Source organism: Balaenoptera borealis (assembly GCF_965194805.1).
Source record: "Balaenoptera borealis genome assembly, chromosome: 10".
In the NCBI taxonomy this organism is placed as follows: Eukaryota; Metazoa; Chordata; class Mammalia; order Artiodactyla; family Balaenopteridae; genus Balaenoptera; species Balaenoptera borealis.
This window is the reverse complement of record NC_138874.1, coordinates 82466705-82486407: the sequence shown is the minus strand read 5'-3', so window position 1 is coordinate 82486407 and position 19703 is coordinate 82466705. Positions and strand designations below refer to the sequence as shown.

The following is a 19703-nucleotide window of genomic DNA, read 5'->3' as shown; positions in this document are numbered from 1 at the left end:
ACAAGTACATTTTGGGTTTTCATCAACATTTGCAGATCAACACCATGGACCTGGATTTCAAGGGAGACGGTGATAACAGACGCCATCCCTGGAGGATCTCCAAGTCAACCAGGTGTAAAGGCTAAAACAGAGACATAAATAGGAGTGTACGATGAAACACCTGTTGGTATGATGCCTGTTGTTATTGGCTGCTAAAGAGTTTAATTTGAAATAGTCAACAGGGGGGAGATAAAAATGGGTCATTTCCCGTAACCAGGTATTTAAAGCTTATAGGAAGCAGATGGCATGAATTTGGATGGAAATTCATCATTTTGTTTCATTATGAGAAAAATATCTTGAATTATCCAGGGTTCTTACATAGCACAGACTCAGGCAGTCACCATCTTTCCTTGCTTTATATCATGTAGACCTGGTCTAACCAAACAGTGGAACATCGTAGGGCAGGGATCCCAAACCAGCCACCTAACACCAAGTCAGGCCTGGGTTGTATTAGTTTGGCTAGTCTAGTATTTTTTAAAAGTATGATTGCCTTTAGGTAAGACATATGCAGTGCCCATCATTCCCTCTTCTCTTATACAAAGCCATTTTGCATATTATGCATATTTTTGCATACTTGCCTATGATATACAGAATAATGGTCCCCCAAATATGTCCATGTTCAAATCCCCAGAATCTGTGAATATATCACCTTACATGGTAAAAGGGCCTTTGCACATGTGATTAAGTTTAGAATACTGAGTTAGATTAAGCTAAATTATCTCAGTGAGCTCAATGTAATCACCAGTGTCCTTATAAATGAAAAAGGTTAAAGATGGAGGCTGGAGTACCAGACACTTTCCGTATATTAACACATTTACTCCTCAAAACAATTGTGTGAGGCATGTACCAATATGAACCCCACTTTTCAGATGAGGACTGATGCCCAGAAAGGACAAGTTTCTTGCCCAAAGTCAGGTGACAGTGACAGGGTATGAATTCAGGTACCTGGGCTCTAAAACTCATGTCCAGGGATACTACCTCCATGTTAATGGACATTAGAAAATCTGGGCAGGTCCTAGTCATCTATTACTAACTTGATCAATCACTTAACCTTTCTGAACCTCAGATTCCTCATCTATAAATCAAGGGAGTATGGGGATATATGTATACATATAGCTGATTCATTTTGTTATACAGCAGAAACTAACACAACATTGTAAAGCAATTATACTCCAATAAAGATGTTAATCAATCAATCAATCAATCAAGGGAGTTGGTGTAAATCAGAGTATTTTAAACTTTTAAACAGAATTCTTTTATTCCTAGCAACTGAAATCTTGTGTGGGATTCCATTTTTTTAAATTTATTTTACTGAAGTATAGTTGATTTACAATGTGTTAATTTCTGCTGTACAGTAAAGTGATTCAGTTATATATATACACCCTTTCATATTTTTTCCATTATGGTTTATCACAGGATATTGAATATAGTATACTGTACACTGTGCTATACAGTAGGACCTTGTTGTCCATCCATTCTATATGTAATAGTTTGCATCTACTAATCCAAACTCTCAATCCACCCCTCCCTCACCACCCCTCCCCCTTGGCAACCACAAGTCTATTCTCTATGTCTGTGAGTCTGTTTTTGTTTCATGGATAAATTCGTTTGTGTCATATTTTAGATTCCACATATAAGTGATATCAGATGGCATTTGTCTTTATCTGACTTACTTCACTTAGTATGATAACCTCTAGGTCCATCTGTGTTGCTGCAAATGGTATTATTTCATTCTTTTTTATGGCTGAGTAGTATTCCATTGTATATATGTAACACATCTTTATCTATTTATCTGTCAATGGACATTTAAGTTGTTGCCATGTCTTGGCTAGTGTGAATAGTGCTGCTATGAACATAGGAGTGCATGTATCTTTTTGAATTATAGTTTTGTCAGGATATATGCCCAGGAGTGGGATTGCTGGATCATATGGCAACTCTATATTTAGTTTTTTGAGGACCCTCCATACTGTTTTCCGTGGTGGTTGCACCAATTTACATTCTGTGGAATTTCATTATTAAACAAACAAATGAAACAGAGAAGAGGATTGCTGCTTGAGTTGAAGCAAGGCAGGGAAGCTGGATCTTGCTCTCCCCGGTTTGGTCCCTGAGGTGTCACATCAGAATCCAAAGGCACTGGGGATCACCATTCGAGAAGCACCCAGCTGCATGGTGTCTAAGATCTCTTCTAACACTAACAGTATCTGATTCTACATGTGACATCTTAGAAAAAAAAAAAGGGGAAGTTGAACAAATAAATTATGGACCCTCTGGCCTGATGAAACAAAGGGTATGGGCCACTTTCTCTTTGATTCTGTGTCATTTTATATTTGCATTTTTGGTCTTGTTCAAACGAGTTTGGAAGCCTCTCTGTGTTGGGCACATTTCCTATTTCCAGTCCTTTGGCACTGTCCTCTCTTCTGAGGCTGAACTAGGTCTGCAGTGGACAAATCTCCAGTGTAAAGACAGAAAAAAAGAGCCTTCCAATTTTGTAAGCTGATGCATTGTAAACCCTGGGTTGGTTCTTACCTTCACAAGAGGATGAAGATTTGCTTCATGTCATTTTCCTCACTCAGTTCTTACTTTCCTCATAATGTTTAGGAAATCCAGTCGAGCTGTGTGCCTGATAAATGGTCTGAAATAACTCATCAATAATAACACACATCTGCATTGGCACTTGACAGAGACCCACACATGACAGACTGAAAGGGACTCTAAAGGTGATCAAAGGAGAATCCATCTTTGCATTCCACATCTGTTCTTCCCACTCTAACCCTGCCCGTTTTTACAGGAAACGTCACAAAACTGCCTTTAAGGAATTTATCCAAGAGACAAGATTCAGACATCAAATTTCCAAAGCAACTTAGGCTATTGGCATAATAGGTGGTAGTGTTGGAAAGCCGTTGAAGTAAAAATAACTTTTTTTTTTTCCAAGTCAGCCTCACCCATATTGGCATGTATACATTCATTTGAGTCAATTTCTTCAGAATACTGCCTCTGACTCTGTCTAACACAGTGATGAAGGTGCAAAGTTGTATAAACAAAAATCTTAACTTCAAAGAAGGTAAAACCTAATAGAAGATAGATAAGTACAGAAAAAAATATTATGAAGGGACAATTATGTATTTTAAATATATTCAATGTGTAGAGGGAAAGGAGATTCTAAGATATCAGGAGTCAAGAAAAATTTATAGAGCAGATATTGAGTTTAAGACTTAAATTATAAGTGATAGTTTTATGGATGGACAAGAAGGGGTCAGGATTCTGTGCAAAGAACAACCCAAGTGTGCACAGGCCTGGAGATAAGAGTGAGCAAAGGCATTTTCTAAGAACTGGAAAACAAAGTGTTTAGGGTCATATAGGACTTGAGGTCACGGGGAGGGGGAAGGGTAAGATGTGACAAAGTGAGAGAGTGGCATGGACATATATACACTACCAAATGTAAAATAGATAGCTAGTGGGAAGCAGCCACATAGCACAGGGAGATCAGCTTGGTGCTCTGTGACCACCTAGAGGGGTGGGATAGGGAGGGTGGGAGGGAGATGCAAGAGGGAGGAGATATGGGGACATATGTATATGTATAGCTGATTCACTTTGTTATAAAGCAGAAACTAACACACCACTGTAAAGCAATTATACTCCAATAAAGAAATTAAAAAAAAAAAAAAGACTGGTGAGAGAGGAGGCAGGAAGTCAGGTCAAAAAGGGTCTTGTAAGCCACATGAAGGAGTTTAGATAATATTCTGTAATGATGAGGAGCCATTACAAATGTTGACAATGGTAGTGATGTGATCAGATTCATGAATTAGATAAATCCCATGACAGTATGGAGTGCAGACTCCCACGACAGTATGACTGTCTGATGGGAAGGATGGACACGTAGAAGAAAAACAGCTATTTGTAAAGCTGTATAAATTGTTCAGATGAGATATGATGAGGGCCTGAACTGAGGCAGCAGAGTTGGTAATGGAGAGGCAAGAAGGATTCTAGCTGTATTTAGGTAGAAGAATTCAAAGAACTTGCTGATGAACTGAATATGAAGGGTAAGGAAAAAAGAAAGACTCCAGGGTAATTTCTTGGCTTCTGGTTTGAGGTATTAGATTCTCATTCAAAGAAGCAGAGGATGTAAATGAGAGAATGGTTTCATTCAGGATAACAAGTTCTGTTTTCACCATGTTGATTTTGAGGCATCAGCAAGATAACTAAGAAGATAAATTGATTAGCTCTTAGATTCTGGAGTTAAGAAGTGAACTTTTGTCAAGAGCTGCAGGTTTTGAAGTCACAAACTTAGATTAGTTTAAGCCATGGGCATGGATGAGATTGTCCAGTTTCTGGGAGACCACAAATACTAGGCTAAAAATATGGACCATTTCTTTTATGCACATGATTCCCGGTAAAAGTATTTTTCTTTTGGGAATGACGGAATAAGATGGTAGTGGTAGATTGGGCTAAGATTTTGAAATAATTTTGCCAGTAGTATATTTGATAAACATTGGAGGCCCTCTGAAGCACATTATTTTTCTTAACAAATGAAAATTTGGTGAAACAGGTGAGGTGCCTCAAGATTAGTCTGTGACTCCTCAAGGGAGTCCAAGTAGAGTTGTACTTTGTACCTTATAGAGGCTCAATCAAGATTTGTATTATTACTTTCCTTGAGAAGAGGATAGTACTTAACAACTGTAAGAAATTCTGCACAATAGAGGTCTCAGAGTGCTATTCTGAAAACTACCTAGCACCTGTTTAATTAATACAAGAGAACAACATAATTGGGAATTTTCACCTCGCAGAATCTGCTCAATTTTTCATTCCCCCTGTATCAGAAAACTGTCATTATAAATCAGTCTGAGAATTGAACTGTTCACTCTTTTCATTACTGTATTTTGTATTTGCAACAAATAGCTGTCAGTGAAAGATGTGGCTTGGTTAAAAAAATGAATTCTTTTGACTGGAAGGCAAGGCCATATAACTAGGAATTTTTTTTTTTAATCAGTCATCAATTTTATACACATCACTGTATACATGTCAATCCCAATCGCCCAATTCAGCACACCACCATCCTCACCCCACCGCAGTTTTCCCCCCTTGGTGTCCATACATTTGTTCTCTACATCTGTGTCTCAACTTCTGCCCTGCAAACCGGTTCATCTGTACCATTTTTCTAGGTTCCACATACATGTATAACTAGGAATTTTTAAAAGTTAGAAAACCTTCTTGTTGTTTTTGCTTTTGTGATGACTCATTCAAATTGCTGCAGGATTTCATTGCTATACTCATCAGGCTAGATGGAGGGAAGGAAACGTGAAAAATCAAGTCCAGTCTCTAAAAACGAATCCCTATACCGGGAGCCTTCACTGGCATCACTAGTGATGTTCTCCTAGTGATCCAGGTTCATAAATCTTTCTTTTAAAAGATTACTTGATTACTGAGTATGGACATAGTTTATTCTTTTGTAAAAATTTGGGCTACATATAAAAGAATAAAGAATAAAATAAAAATCACCTGTGCCTTATGGGATAATTGTTAAGAGACCAAATAAGGTAAAAATAGAGATCAGCGTTGGCTTGGAGTATTGTTTTTCTCCTTTTGTGCACAGCCAAATACTACTCATCCTTGTGTCTTAGCTTAAATACTTCTTCCTTTCTCTCCTTACCAACCTTGGCCCCATTTGCTAACGTTAGTGTGTGCCAGTAGAGCTTGTATACTCAACAGAGAAGATGGAAGAAAGGTGGAGGGCAACCCCAGGCAAGCCATGTAACGTTTGAAATGTCCAATGAACAGCAGGCAGAGATTTGAAATAGGAGTTTGGACACATTGGTTTGTAGCTCAGTGGTGAGACCAGGCCTGGAAATAAACTAGCGATCTGCATAAATCACCAAGTGAGAGAATGTAGACAGAGAAGAGGGCTGCGGGGCTGAGCAACATTTAAATGTTGAGTAGAGGCTAAGCCTGCATAGAGGATTGAAAAGAGGTGGCTGGTGATGTCAGTCAGTCCAAGAAGGAGGACGCACCGATTCTGTTGGGTCTGTAGAGAAGTCAAGAGAGACGGTAACAGAGGAATTTCCTCATCTGAGATACTCTTTTCCTCTTCCTTGCGTGGCTCTTAACTCAGCCCTTTGATTCAGATGAATACCGCTCCCTTGAGCAGATCTTCTACTATCACTCCTTGGGGAAGTTTCTCCCGATCCACTCGACTTTCTCTAAGATAGTTCTTGCAATTTTGCTATTACTAGGCTGAACATGTGTCTCCTTTATTGGATTGTAAGCTCTTGGAGGGTAGGAACATGTCTTTTGTGTTTACCATCATGTTTCCAGGACTCAGCTCTGCAATACCACATAGTAGCTATGAAGAAATCTTTATTGAATGAATGAATAAATAATGAACTAGACCTTTCACATTTTTCTTCTTTTCCCCCAAGTCAGGAGAGTGTATACAACTGTCCTTCCCTCTTCCACAATTAATATTTTGCTGTTATTTTAAAGAATTAATGCCTAGCATGATTTGCATCTCCCTCCTTCCTTGACTTCCTTTCTAGTCACGTCTTTCAGGCAGTGTACTTGGACTAGTTCTGGGCGTATCTTGAAGAAAGCCTTGATTTTTAGCTTATAGACTAATGTCTAGGGGCTTCCCTGGTGGCGCAGTGGTTAAGAATCCGCCTGCCAATGCAGGGGACACGGGTTCGAGCCATGGTCAGGGAAGACCCCCACGAGCCGCAGAGCAACTAAGCCCGTGCACCACAACTACTGAGCCCGTGTGCCACAACTACTGAAGCCCGCTCACCTAGAACCTGTGCTCCGCAACAAGAGAAGCCACCTCAGTGAGAAGCCCACACACTGCCACGAAGAGTAGCCCCCGCTCTCTGCAACCGGAGAAAGCCCACGCACAGCAGCGAAGACCCAACGCAGCCAAAAATAAAAATAAATAAAATAAATACATTTATTTAAAAAAATATGTTAAGAGCACTTAAAAAAAAAAAAAGAAGAATACCGTCTAGGGCATATCTATATTCTGTGTTTCTATGTTTTGTTTTTTTTTAATTTTGGAGTATAGTTGATTTACAATGTTGTCTTATCTTGTGCTGTACACACACAATTTGAGAGACCAACTGAGAGACCAATCAGTTATACATGTATATATCCACTCTTTTTTAGATTCTATTCCAATACAGGTTATTAGAGTATTGAGAAAGTTCCCTGTGCTATATAGTAGGTCCTTATTAGTTAGCTATTTTATATATAGTAGTGTGTATGTGTCAATCCCAATCTCCCTATTTATCCCTCCCTGCCCCCACTTCCCCTCCTGGTAACCATAAGTTTGTTTTCTACATCTGTGACTCTATTTCTATTTTGTAAATAAGTTCATTTGGACCATATTTTTAAGATTCCACATATAAGTGATATCATATAATATGTGTCTTTCTCTGTCTGACTTACTTCACTCAATATGACAATCTGTAGGTCCATCCATGTTGCTACAAATGGCATTATTTCGTTCTTTTTTATAGCTAAGTAATATTCCATTGTATATATGTACCAAATCTTCTTTATCCATTCCTCTGTTGATGGACATTTAGGTTGCTTCCATGTCTTGGCTACTGTAAATAGTGCTGCAATGAACATTGTGGTGCATGTATCTTTTCAAATTATGGTTTTCTCTGGATATATGCCCAGGAGTGGGATTGCTGGGTCATATGGTAGTTTTATTTTTAAGTTTTTAAGGAACCTCCATACTGTTCTCCATCGTGACTGTATCAATTTACATTCACACCAACAGTGCAAGAGGGTTCCCTTTACTCCACACCCTCTCTAGCATTTGTTGTTTGTAGATATTTTTGATGATGGCCATTCTGACTGGTGTGAGGTGATACCTCATTACAGTTTTGATATGCATTTCTCTAATAATTAGTGATGCTGAGCATCTTTTCATGTGCTTTTTGGCCCTCTGTATATCTTCTTTGGAGAAATGTCTATTTAGGTCTTCTGCCCATTTTTTGATTGGGTTGTTTGTGTTTTTGATATTGAGCTGCATAAGCTGTTTGTATATTTTGGAGATTAATCCCCTGTTGTTCATTTTGTTTGCAAATATTTTCTCCCATTCTGTGGGTTGTTTTTTCATTTTGTTTATGGTTTCTTTTGCTGTGCAAAAGCTTTTAAGTTTAATTATGTCCCATTTTTTTTTTTTAATTTTCATTACTCCAGGAGGTGGATCAAAAAAGATCTTGCTGCGATTTATGTCAGAGAGTGTTCTGCCTATGTTTTCCTCTAAGAGTTTTATAGTGTCTGTTCTTACATTTAGGTCTTTAATCCATTTTGAGTTTATTTTTGTGTATGGGGTTAGAGAGTATTCTAATTTCATTCTTTTACATGTAGCTGTCCAGTTTTCCCAACACCACTTATTGAAGAGACTGTCTTTTCTCCATTGTATATTCTTCCCTCCTTTGTCATAGATTAGGTGACCATAGGTGTTTGGGTTTATCTCTGGACTTTGTTCCCTTGATCTATATTTCTGTTTTTGTGCCAGTACCATACTGTTCTGATGACTGTAGCTTTGTAGTATAGTGAAGTCAGGGAGCCTGATTCTCCAGCTCTGTTTTTCTTAAGATTGCTTTGGATATTTGGGGTCTTTTTTGTCTCCATACAAATTGTAAAATTTGTGTTCTAATTCTGTGAAAAATGCCATTGGTAATTTGATAGAGATTGCATTGAATCTGTAGATTGCTTTGGGTAGTATAGTCATTTTCACAATATTGATCCTTCCAGTGTAAGAACATGGTATGTCTCTCCATTTATTTGTGTCATCTTTGATTTCTTTCATCAGTATCTTATAGTTTTCTGAGTACAGGTCTTTTGCCTCCCTAGGTAGGTTTATTCCTAGGTATTTTATTCTTTTTGATGGGATTGTAAATGGGATTGTTTCCTTAATTTCTCTTTCTGATCTTTTGTTGTTAGTGTATAGGAATGCAAGAGATTTCTATGTATTAATTTTGTATCCTGCAACTTTACCAAATTCATTGAGCTCTAGTAGTTTTCTGGTAGTATTTTTAAGATTTTTCTATGTATACTATCATATCATCCACAAACAGTGACAGTTTTAGTTCTTCTTTTCCAATTTGGATTCCTTTTATTTCTTTTTCTTCTCTGATTGCCATGGCTCGGACTTCCAAAACTATGTTGAATAAAAGTGGTGAGAGTGGACATCCTTGTTTTGTTCCTGATCTTAGAGGAAATGCTTTCCATTTTTCACCATTGAGAATGATGTTTGCTGTGGGTTTGTCATATATGGCCTTTATTATGTTGAGGTAGGTACCCTCTGTGCCCACTTTCTGGAAAGTTTTTATCATAAATGGGTATTGAGTTTTGTCAAAAGCTTTTTCTATGTCTATTGAGTTGATCATATGGTTTTTATTTTTCAGTTTGTTAATATGATGTATCACATTGATTAATTTGCATATATTGAAGAAACCTTGCATCCCTGGGATAAATCCCACTTGATCATGGTGTATGATCCTTTTATTGCATTGTTGGATTCGGTTTGCTAGTATGTTCTTCTGTTACTTTTCTCTATTTTTGTAGGCTCAAAGTGGTAGAATGGAAAGAAGTCTAGAGTAAGAGCTAAGAAGCACATGCTTTAGCTTCAGCTTGGCCAATAACCAGCTGTCTCAATGGAGGTGAGTCAGAGCTCTGGGGCTGCTTGTTTCCTTATCTGTGAAAAGCTGTAAAAATGTCTTCTCACTCTATTAAAAGGTCTGTATCTTTTTGTTTTTCTCATTTATGTCTCAGCATCTGTTGAGTATTCTCTACTGTAAAATGTGCTGAACATTTAAAAAATTCTTCAGTTAACATATTCAAGAAGTAGAATTTACAGTTTGCTTGGCTTTATAAACTTAAAAAAAACCTGGAAATTATCTTCAGGGTTGGTGATTCCCACATCCTGATGCAATGTACACGTTTTCTTATGATCATTTTAATATGTGGTTGAATTCAGTTTGCTAGTATTTTGTTGAGGATTTCTGTGTCTATGTTCATCAGAGATTGTGACCTGCAGTTTTCTTTACTTGTAAAGTCTTTTTCTGGCTTTGGTATCAAGGTAACGGTGACCTTGTAAAATGAGTTTGGAAGTATTCTCTTTTCTTCAACTTTTGAAAGCATTTGAGAAGGAATGGCATTAATTCTTTAAGCGTTTAGAAGAATTCATCAGTGAAACCATCTGGTCCTAGACTTTGCTTTGTTGGGAGATGTTTGATTACTGATTCAAACTCCTTGTTTGTTATTGGTCTGTTAAGGTTTTCCATTTCTTCATGATTTAGTCTTAGTATGTTGTATGTTTCTAAGAGTTTATCCATTTATTTAGAAGTTCTCCGTCCACCCCAAGACAGTTACCCTCCCCATTTCCACTGGGGGGAAAAGGGTGTTTACTCTGTGGAAATGCTACACACTATGTTATTGGGAACAGCAGATACAGTTGGGGTGCAGGGGGAAAGTGAGGCACCATATGAAAACAAGGGGATTGAATGAAAACCATACTGAAAGGTGAGATACCCTGTCCCCACACCCAGACCTCATTGGACTCCCAGAACACTAGCAGCCAAGCTTCTGACCTCAGGGCAAAAGACTGAAATGTATCTTTGGAGAAACCGACCAAACTGAGAGCAAAGGTTCTAACCCTTGGGAGATGCAGGAACTACATCCAACAAAACTGCTGGATCCAGAGCTCCTCATTCATAATGTGGCTTGCCAATTCACCAATTCTTTCATCCAGTCAGCTTTTTAACATCTCGCTCTTAAATGAGAGGCTGCCACCAATCTCCTGGGAGAGGAGAGGGATTGGAGGTTGAATCAATCACAAATGGCCAATGATTTAATCAATCATGACCATGTAATGAAGCTCCCATTAAAAACCCAAGAGGACAGGATTTGGAGAGCTTCCAGGTTGGTGAACATGCGGAGACTAGGGGGAGTGGTGCACTAGGAGAGAGCATGGAAGCTCTGCACCCTTCCCCTATGTAACTCTTCCATCTGGCTGTTCCTGAGTTATATCCTTTTATGGTAAACCAGTGATCTAGTAAGTAAAATGTTTCTCTGAGTTCTGTAAGCCATTCTAGCAAATTTATCGAACTTCTGATTCATAGCTAGTCACTCAGAAGTACAGGTGACAACCTGAACTTGTGACTGGTGTCTGAAGTTTAAGGAGGATGTCATTGGAACCCTGCTATTAACCCTATAGCAGGTTACTCAGAAGAAGCAAAGGTAATAACCTGAAGCTTTTTCTGTTATTTATTAAGTTGAGGTGTTCCCTCCTATTCCTGGATTTCTGAGAGTTTTTATAGTTTTTATCATGACCAGGTGTTGAATTTTATCAAATACTTTTTCTTTATCAATTAATATGATCATGTGATTTTTTGTTTTTAGCCTGTTAATATGGTGGATTATATTGATTGATTTTCAAATATTGAATGAGACTTGCTTCCCTATTCTAAACCCCATTTGATCATTTTTTATATATTACTGAACTCTATTTGCTAATATCTTGTAACAAATTGTGCATCTATCTCCGTGTAGGATATTACTCTGTGGTTTTCTTTTTTTGTTCTTTGTCTTGTTTAATGCCAGGGGAATGCCTATCTCATGGAAGAAGTTAGAAAGTATCCCCTTTTCTCTAATTTTCTGGAAGAATTTCATAGAATCAGCGTTAATTCCTCTTTAAACATTTGGTCGAATTCTTCAGCAAAACCATCTGGCTCCGGCGATTTCTTTTTTGGAGGAAGTTTCAAATTACAAATTCAGATGATCTGTGTAATATATTTTTAGTGCTATATATTTCATATGAATTTCATAGTTTTGAACAGTTTATACTCTGAGAAATTGGTACATTTCATCTAATTGTCAAATTTATCTGTGTAGAGTTATTCATGGTATTCCCTTATTATCCTTTTGATGTCTATAGGGTCTGTAGTGATATAGCCTGTTTCATTCCTGAGACTAGTAGTTTGTTTCTTTACTCTTTTTTTCTTTGCCAGTATTACTAGAGGCTGATCAATTTTGTTCTTCTTTTCAAAGAACCACCTTCCCCTCCATCCCATTAATTTTCTCTGTTTTTCTATATCCGTTTGTATTTATTTCCATTCTTTATTTCATTCCTTTTTTCTTGTGTTGGGTTTATTCTGTTCTTTTTTTTCTAATTTCTTGAGTTAGGAGCTTAGAATATTGATTTGAGACCTTTAATTTTTTTCTAATATAAGCATTTATTGCCATAATTTTCTCTCTGAGTATTGTTTTGGCTGTGTCCCACAAATTTTGATACGTTGTATTCTCATTTTCATTGCGTGTTTATACAGATATCTTAAGATTTCCTCTTTGACCCATTATTTAGAAGTGTTGTTTTATTTCCAAATGCTTGAATAATTGGAGATTTTCTGGTTATCTTTCAGTTATTACATTTTACTTTGATTCCACTCTGGTCAGAACACAGTATGATTTTAATTCTTTTAAATTTGTCTTGGTTTGTTTTATGGCTCAGGATATGGTCTATCTTGGACTACGTTCCCTGAGCACTTGAATAGAAAGTTTGACATACCTTGTTTAAGCACACTTCACTTTATTGCCCATTACAGATATTGCGTTTTCTACAAATGAAAGGTTTGTGGCAATCCTGCATTGAGCAAGTCTTTTGGCACATTCCAACAGCATTTGCTCACTTTGTGTCTCTGTGTCACATTTTAGTAATTCTCACAGTGTTTCATACTTTTCATTACTGTATTTGTTAAGGTGATCTGAGATCAGTGATCTTTGATGTTACTTCTACAACTCACTGAAAGCTATGGTGATGGCTAGCATTTTTTAGCAATAAAATATTTTTAAATGAAGGTATGTACATTGTTTTATTTTTAAACATAATGCCATTGCACACTTAATAGACTGCAAGATAGAGTAAACATAATTTTTATATGCACTGGGAAAACAAAAATTTTGTGTGACTTGCTTTATTGCAATATTCACTTTTTTTTTTTTTTTGTAGTGGTATGAAATCGAACCTGTAATATCTCCAAGGTGTGCCTATATGATCTGCTGTTGTTGCATGGAGCATTCTATAAATGTTGATTAGCTCCTATAGGTTGATGATATTATTGAGTTTTTTCTATACCTCTGATGATTCTCTGTCTAGTTTTTTCATCACTAGTTGAGAGAAGGATGTTGGGGTCTCCAACTGTATCTATGGATTTCTCTCTTTTTTCTTTTAGTTCTATATCATTTTTTACTTTACATGTTTTGAATATCTCTTATTTGGTGCATACAAATTTAGGATTACTGTGTCTTCTTAGTGAATTTATCCTTTCATCATTATATAATATCCCTCTCTGTCCTTGGTAAATTTCTTTCCTTTTGTCTGATATTAATATAACTATCCCTGTTTTTTTTTTTTAACTAGTGTTTGCAAGGTATATCTTTCCATCTTTTAAAATTTCAGCCTCTCTATATTATTATATTTAAGGTGAGTTTCTTATAGAAAGCATATAGTTAGGCCATGTTTTCTCTTGTAGTTGTAGTTGTTCTTTTTAACCAACTGCCAATCTCTATTTTTTAATTGGTATATTTAGACCATTACTTTTAATGTAATTATTATTGATGTTTTAGAAATGCTATTTTTTGGTAGGCTCTCTCCTTTTCATATTTCTCTTCTCTTTCTCTTCTTCACTGTTGTTTATTTGACCATTTTTAGATTCCCATTTGATTTATTTGAAGTGTTTTTGAGTGTATCTCTTTGTGTAGCTTTTTTAGTAGTTGATCTAGGTATTAAGTTACACACACATAACTTACCACAGTCTACTGGTGTTAACATTTTACCAGTCTGAATGATGTGTAAAAATCTCCCCCCCCTTACATCCATTTACCCTTCACAGTTGTAAAATAATTGTCTTAAATATTTCTTATATATACATGGAGAACCACTTGCTAGTGATATTAATTCTGCTTCAACGAACAAACATAATTTAGAAAACTCAAGAGAAGAAAGTCTATTATTATTTTCCTATATTTTTGTTCTATTCATTGTACTTTCCTCCTTCCTGATGTTCTGCAATTCCTTATTTTATTATTTCTTTTTGTTTAGAGAATTTTCTTAGCCATTCTTTTTAAGGTAGATCTGCTGGTGACAAATTCTCTTATTTTCCTTTCATCTGAGAATATCTTGATTTTTCCCTTCATTTATGAAGGATATTTTCACTGGTTATAGAATTCTGGATTGACAGTTCTTTTCTTTCAGCACTTGCATAATCCTGTGCTACTTCTGGCCTCCACAGTTTCTGATGAGAGATCTACTGCTTTTTTCTGTAGTGTTTGACTGGGCTAGAACATTTGCTGGCTAAAAATTTTATATCTTGGTAAGCTGTTCCTTTCCTGGTCCTTTGACTAGAAAGGACCAGGACTCTTATTTCCTTGGGGCTTTTTTGGTATCTTCCCAGTGCCATTTCCTGGTTACTGGCTTCTCTAGCATCCAGTTTGGGATATGTGAGTCAAAAAGAAAACCCCTGGGAACTCAAAACTATGTCACTCCTTAAGCCCCTAGCCAGTTTGCTTTCTTCACTTTACCATTCAGAGTCTTCTTACATTTGTTTTACATATAAGGTCAATCATTTTTAGCTGTACTTAGTTGGAGGACTAGGAAAAAATGTCTACTCCATCTTTAAGGAAGCAGAAGTCTTCATCCCTATTGTTTAATTTTGTTGTGTTTTTCTCTGTACCCTTCTATAGGGATCTGCCATGCATGGCCCTCCCTTGCAGTGTTTTGCACCTCTCTTTATTTTTACTCTTTGTGACAGAATTATAAGAGACTTCAGTCATACAAAGCTTTTGTGTATTTAAGAAAAGGCCTGATAAATTAATTCACTTTAAGATATTACTGATTAAATCTGACTTATTACGCTATAAAACCAGGTTTATTTTCATTTTAACAGATAAGAATTCTAAAGCCAAATAAATTAGTCTCAAGTGCTTGAATTAGTGGCCCATGGCAGTCCTGTCAAGGTAGGCCTTATGGTTAAAGACACTTTCTTTTGGTAACCTAAGTACTTTCAATTTTGATCGTATCTGTAGGTGAGTAGTTTTGCAATATAAGTCAGATTCTTAGCTTCAGAATTAAATCTGGGCCATTTAGGTATGTCGTCAAAGGAGAAGCTTCTCCCTAGTAGCACCATAATATCATTTTTAAAACACTGTCATTTTTTTTTCTAAATACTCTAATGTTGCCATGGAATGTTTGTAAATCAGCAGTTTTAATGAATATTTTTGACTCATGGAAAATGACATTACTGCATTTTACTGCCTCTTAAATAGACATATTAGCTGAACATGAGCAACATTTTTCCTTTACTTGCTTTCTCAGGGAAAATGAGTCCCTGAAGAGTGGTTGAAATGCAGTGCCTGTGACAGCCCTTGTCCCAGGGGAATTTTCTCCAGTGATAATCAGTAACCCATGATCGTGGCATAGTTTAAAGACTTCCACGCAGTTACCTCATCTAAACTTCTGGAGGAATGGAGTGTGCCTTGGGAATAAAAGATTTGACAAACTATCATTCTTTACTTGGTAGCACTGTTGTCTTCTCCCTTTGATCCTCCTGTCTCCTTTCTTCAAATTGGACAAGACTGGCACAGGCTCTGACATGGGGGGCTTGGGAAAGCAGCTTTTGGTGGTAACGGAATGGCTAGATATGGAAAGGCTGGCAGATAAACAACAATATCTTGGGGAGCACTGAAATTCAGAAATAGACAAATGGGCTTCTTACCATGTGGGGAGCGAAGCCGAAGACATTCAGAGCCAGCTTTCATTGGAATCGAGTGAGGTTAAACAAAAAAAGGGAAAAGGGCCAAGAAAATTCATAGGACTGGATCTGTGAGGACTAATTCTTAATTTTCACTGACTGTTGGTTTGTGATTTAGCCTAATTTAAAAGCCCAGGCCCAAATCCTGTATGACCTTAAATGGGTTCCTGGCAAAATCTTCAAATTTCTTTGAATGGAACTGTTTAACTGTGTGTGCATACATGTGTGTGCATGTGTGCTCAACATGCAGGCACAAGCATGTTCACATGCACACGTGTGTGTCAGGGAGTGCAGTGGTAGTAATGGAGATACAAGACTGGGTGAAAAAATAACATCGAAGTAACTTTACTTCAACCTGCTTTTTTTCAGTAGGATTCTAAAAATATTGAAGATTTTTAAGTGCCTGTTGCTTATTTGCATTTAGAAAAGAAGGTCATATCATTTAAGAAAATAATAGCCTTAAATAAAGGATTTGTTTAATTATGAGGTGATATAAGGGTCAAATAGACCAAAATATCTTAAGTGGATCACAGTCTATCTTTGCATCATGATTAGTTGCATAAAATATGCAGAAATATAATGGCCAGTCTTCAAAATCATGACCTCCAAAGTGATGAAAACCAGAAAAAGAAGGAATTAAGCCAGAAAACAAAGATTTAATACTTATATAGAAATTGTTAGTGATTACTTAGGTTGAAGTCATTCTAGTGCCAATTCATTTAACAATGGTTGAAAAACTAAGTAATTTATAGTCTATAGCAAAAGTCCAGGAAAAATCTGGTCAGCTTGACTGATTGAAGCATAACTGAAATTTCTAATTTAGAATTTAGAGATGCAGAGACTTCAGTGGTTACCAATATAAGAATTATTTGTTCTACTTCTCAGCCACCTCACTATTAATTTGACTCTTGGACTGAAGGGAACTGTGCTTGTCTGTAAAACAAATCATCCCATTGTTAAACAATTCAAAAAATTATGAAGTAAACATTCCCCCTAATATCTTCACATCTGTAAATTTGGCCACTGGAGAGGAAATGACATCGTAGTGGCCAGGACACTGGATCTGCAGTCACAAGTTCAAGTCAACATTCTGGCTCTTCCATTCACCAGCTTTGCTCCCTCATAACACTTAATCACTTTTCGGCAGTTTTCTCCTGTATGAAATTGGAACAAAATATCATTTCTAGCCTATGGGGCTGTTACGAGATTTCAAGAAACACTGTGAAAGTGCCTTGGAAATCAGCAAATGTTAAATACATAGAAAGCATTATTGCTCATTCTAATAGACTTACATAAAATAAGTCTACAAGCTCATCCACATTCACAATATGACTTAATTTTAGTAAGTCAATGATCATAAGATTATAAGCTAAAGGCTCATAAATCACCTACTGCATAAACAATTTCAGGATTCTGCTCTGAATATTACAAGCTTATAAAATCTGTAATTTACAGCATTTTGCCTTTTTTTTCTCTTTCAAGTATTATTTGCCAGTCTCTACCTATCTGGCAATGCCCCCATTCTCCATGTTCTCTCAAATTCAAGGGTACAAACTTTGAATTATAAAATGAATAAATTCTAGGAATCTAATGTCCAGCATGGTGATTACAGTTAACAATACTCTATTTTACACCTGATTTGCTAAGACAATAGATCTTGTGTTCTTATTAACATGCACGTGCACACACACACACACACACACACACAAATGTAAGTTGATGGAGGTGTTAATTAGCTTGATTATGGTAATTATTTCATAGTGTATACTTATATAAAATCATCATCCTAAACATAGACAATTTTTATTTGTCAATTATACCTCAGTAAAGGTTGGGGGGGAAACAGTGGATCTACCATCACATCAACTATTTGAGAGATTTGCCATTTTCAAAGAAATCAGCACTTCTTCTAATATTTTAGTTTGGGATTTCTGAGTCTTTTTGAAGCCAAAGTTAAATTAAGTGGGAAAGTACAAGATAGGACCCAAACCCTCAAAATAACTTCAAATCTTTCTTTTGGTCTGAAAATTATTTATCTAAATTGAGGCAGAAATAAACTAGGGATTATGCTTCTTTACCTTCTCTATGACTTCTGGGTGGTTCTTGGCACTGAGAGACCATGGGTTAAAGGGAATATTTAAAAAATAAAGTTCACGTTAGTGTTTGCCTGAACTGAAATATCTAGTCTGATATCACTCAACTGAATTATTTAGTCTGATATTTTTTATTGCTCAGAGAAATGACTAGTATCTCCCAGGGTCCAGGGCCCAGTGATGGTATCTAACTAGATGTGATAGTCCAGATGTGTGGCTGCTTCTGTGACTTAAGTGCCTTGCTCCTGCCTGGTTTTAATGCAGGTTGTCTCTGCAAGGCAGGGAGAAGTGAACAGAGTTGGTCTAACATGGAGGTAGACCAGGCAGCCTATCACATAGGGTATGATAATGTAAATGAGTTTGAAGGGCAACATCCATGGCTGTACATCCATGAATGCGATGTTTACAAATACGTGATCTCTTGAAATCTTGTGAAGAAGCTATTACAGTTATAGTATCTAATATATTGATAAAGAAACTGAGACCCTTAGGAGTTAAGAAAACTGAGCAAGAAAGTGGCAGATATGGGTCTCAAACTCAGGTCTTATGATCTCCAACTCATCTGACACCACTGATCCCTTAAACACATATTGCTCTGTGATGTAGCTCACATTGTTGTTAGTTTTTAAAACTCTGGTATTAATTAGTTGTTCTTATTTATAGTCTCCCAAAGTTGGGTATAAGAGCCAGGCTTGCTATTTCTTTATTTTTCCCCAAGCACCTAACATGTACCCTTATAACAAAGTGTGAAAAAATTTTTACCGAGTCATAGTTAGTGTATTATCTCATTAGCATCAATTGGTATTTAGCAGACATCACGATGTATGCATTTTGACAGGTAAGAGAGGTATAAATCCTGAGCAAAGGACATGGACAGAAATAATATGCAATTCTGGGAATTACGAACTTAAATTCATAAGGGGAGCTGAGGTTGGGCTCCTGGAGGAACTGCTGAAGAAGGAAAAACAGCTGAATGATAAGAGTGTATCTGAGGTGGAAGTGATACAGTACAATATTTTACCATCTGGCCAATGGACCGTAGGCATAGAGAAGAACTTCAGGGGAATTAAAGGACAAAGTCCTTTTGAGGATTTTGTCTTTTATTCTGATCTTGTTACTTTTTCCGCATTAGCACTCTTTGCTGCCAAATCTTTGAGTTAGGGGATGTCGCTACAGATTCTTCTCCGTCCTCTTCCCAGCCTCCTTTCTTCCATGTCTTTCCAGAATGAAAATGACCATAATGTTTAATGTGTATCTAATTATAAAAGGAATATATATTCAAAAATCACAGGAAATATGACCAAATTAAAAAAGAGGAGAAGAAAATCTCTAAAAGGAGTTTCAAGAAATAACCACCATTCAGGGACTTCCCTGGTGGCATAGTGGTTAAGAATCCGCCTGCCAATGTGGGAGACATAGGTTTGAATCCTGATGCTTATGCTGCGGGGCAACTAAGCCCATGCACCACAACTACTGAGCCTGTGCTTTAGAGCCCACGAACCAGAGCTACTGAAGCCCACACACCTAAAGCCCGTGCTCCACAGTGAGAAGCTGGCACGCAGCGATGAAGACCCAACTCAGCCAAAAATAAATAAAGTTATTAAAAAAAAAAAAGAAATAACCATCATTCAGATTATATGGCTCTTCAGACTTTCTATATGTATAAACACACACAGTAGAATTCAATACTATTTTATCAACCTCTTTTTTAACTTAGCATCACTTCTAACAGTTGCAGAAGATGCCGTTGCAAGGTGTGGTC

The 19703-nt window shown here is 36.9% G+C and overlaps 1 protein-coding gene across 2 annotated transcripts in view; it reads left to right on the top strand.

The window, feature by feature from the left end:
- The window catches only part of HTR7 (5-hydroxytryptamine receptor 7), a 671904-nt gene that overhangs the window by 371326 nt on the left and 280875 nt on the right, over window positions 1-19703 (top strand). Inside the window, exon 3 of one of the 2 annotated variants that reach the window (XM_082339523.1) lies at window positions 9607-9701. The exons of the other annotated variant lie outside the window; for it this stretch is intronic. Within the exon in view, the coding sequence (XP_082195649.1) occupies window positions 9607-9637 (31 nt within the window). The 3' untranslated portion in view covers window positions 9638-9701. The remainder of the gene's footprint in view (window positions 1-9606; window positions 9702-19703) is intronic. 2 annotated transcript variants of the gene reach the window in all.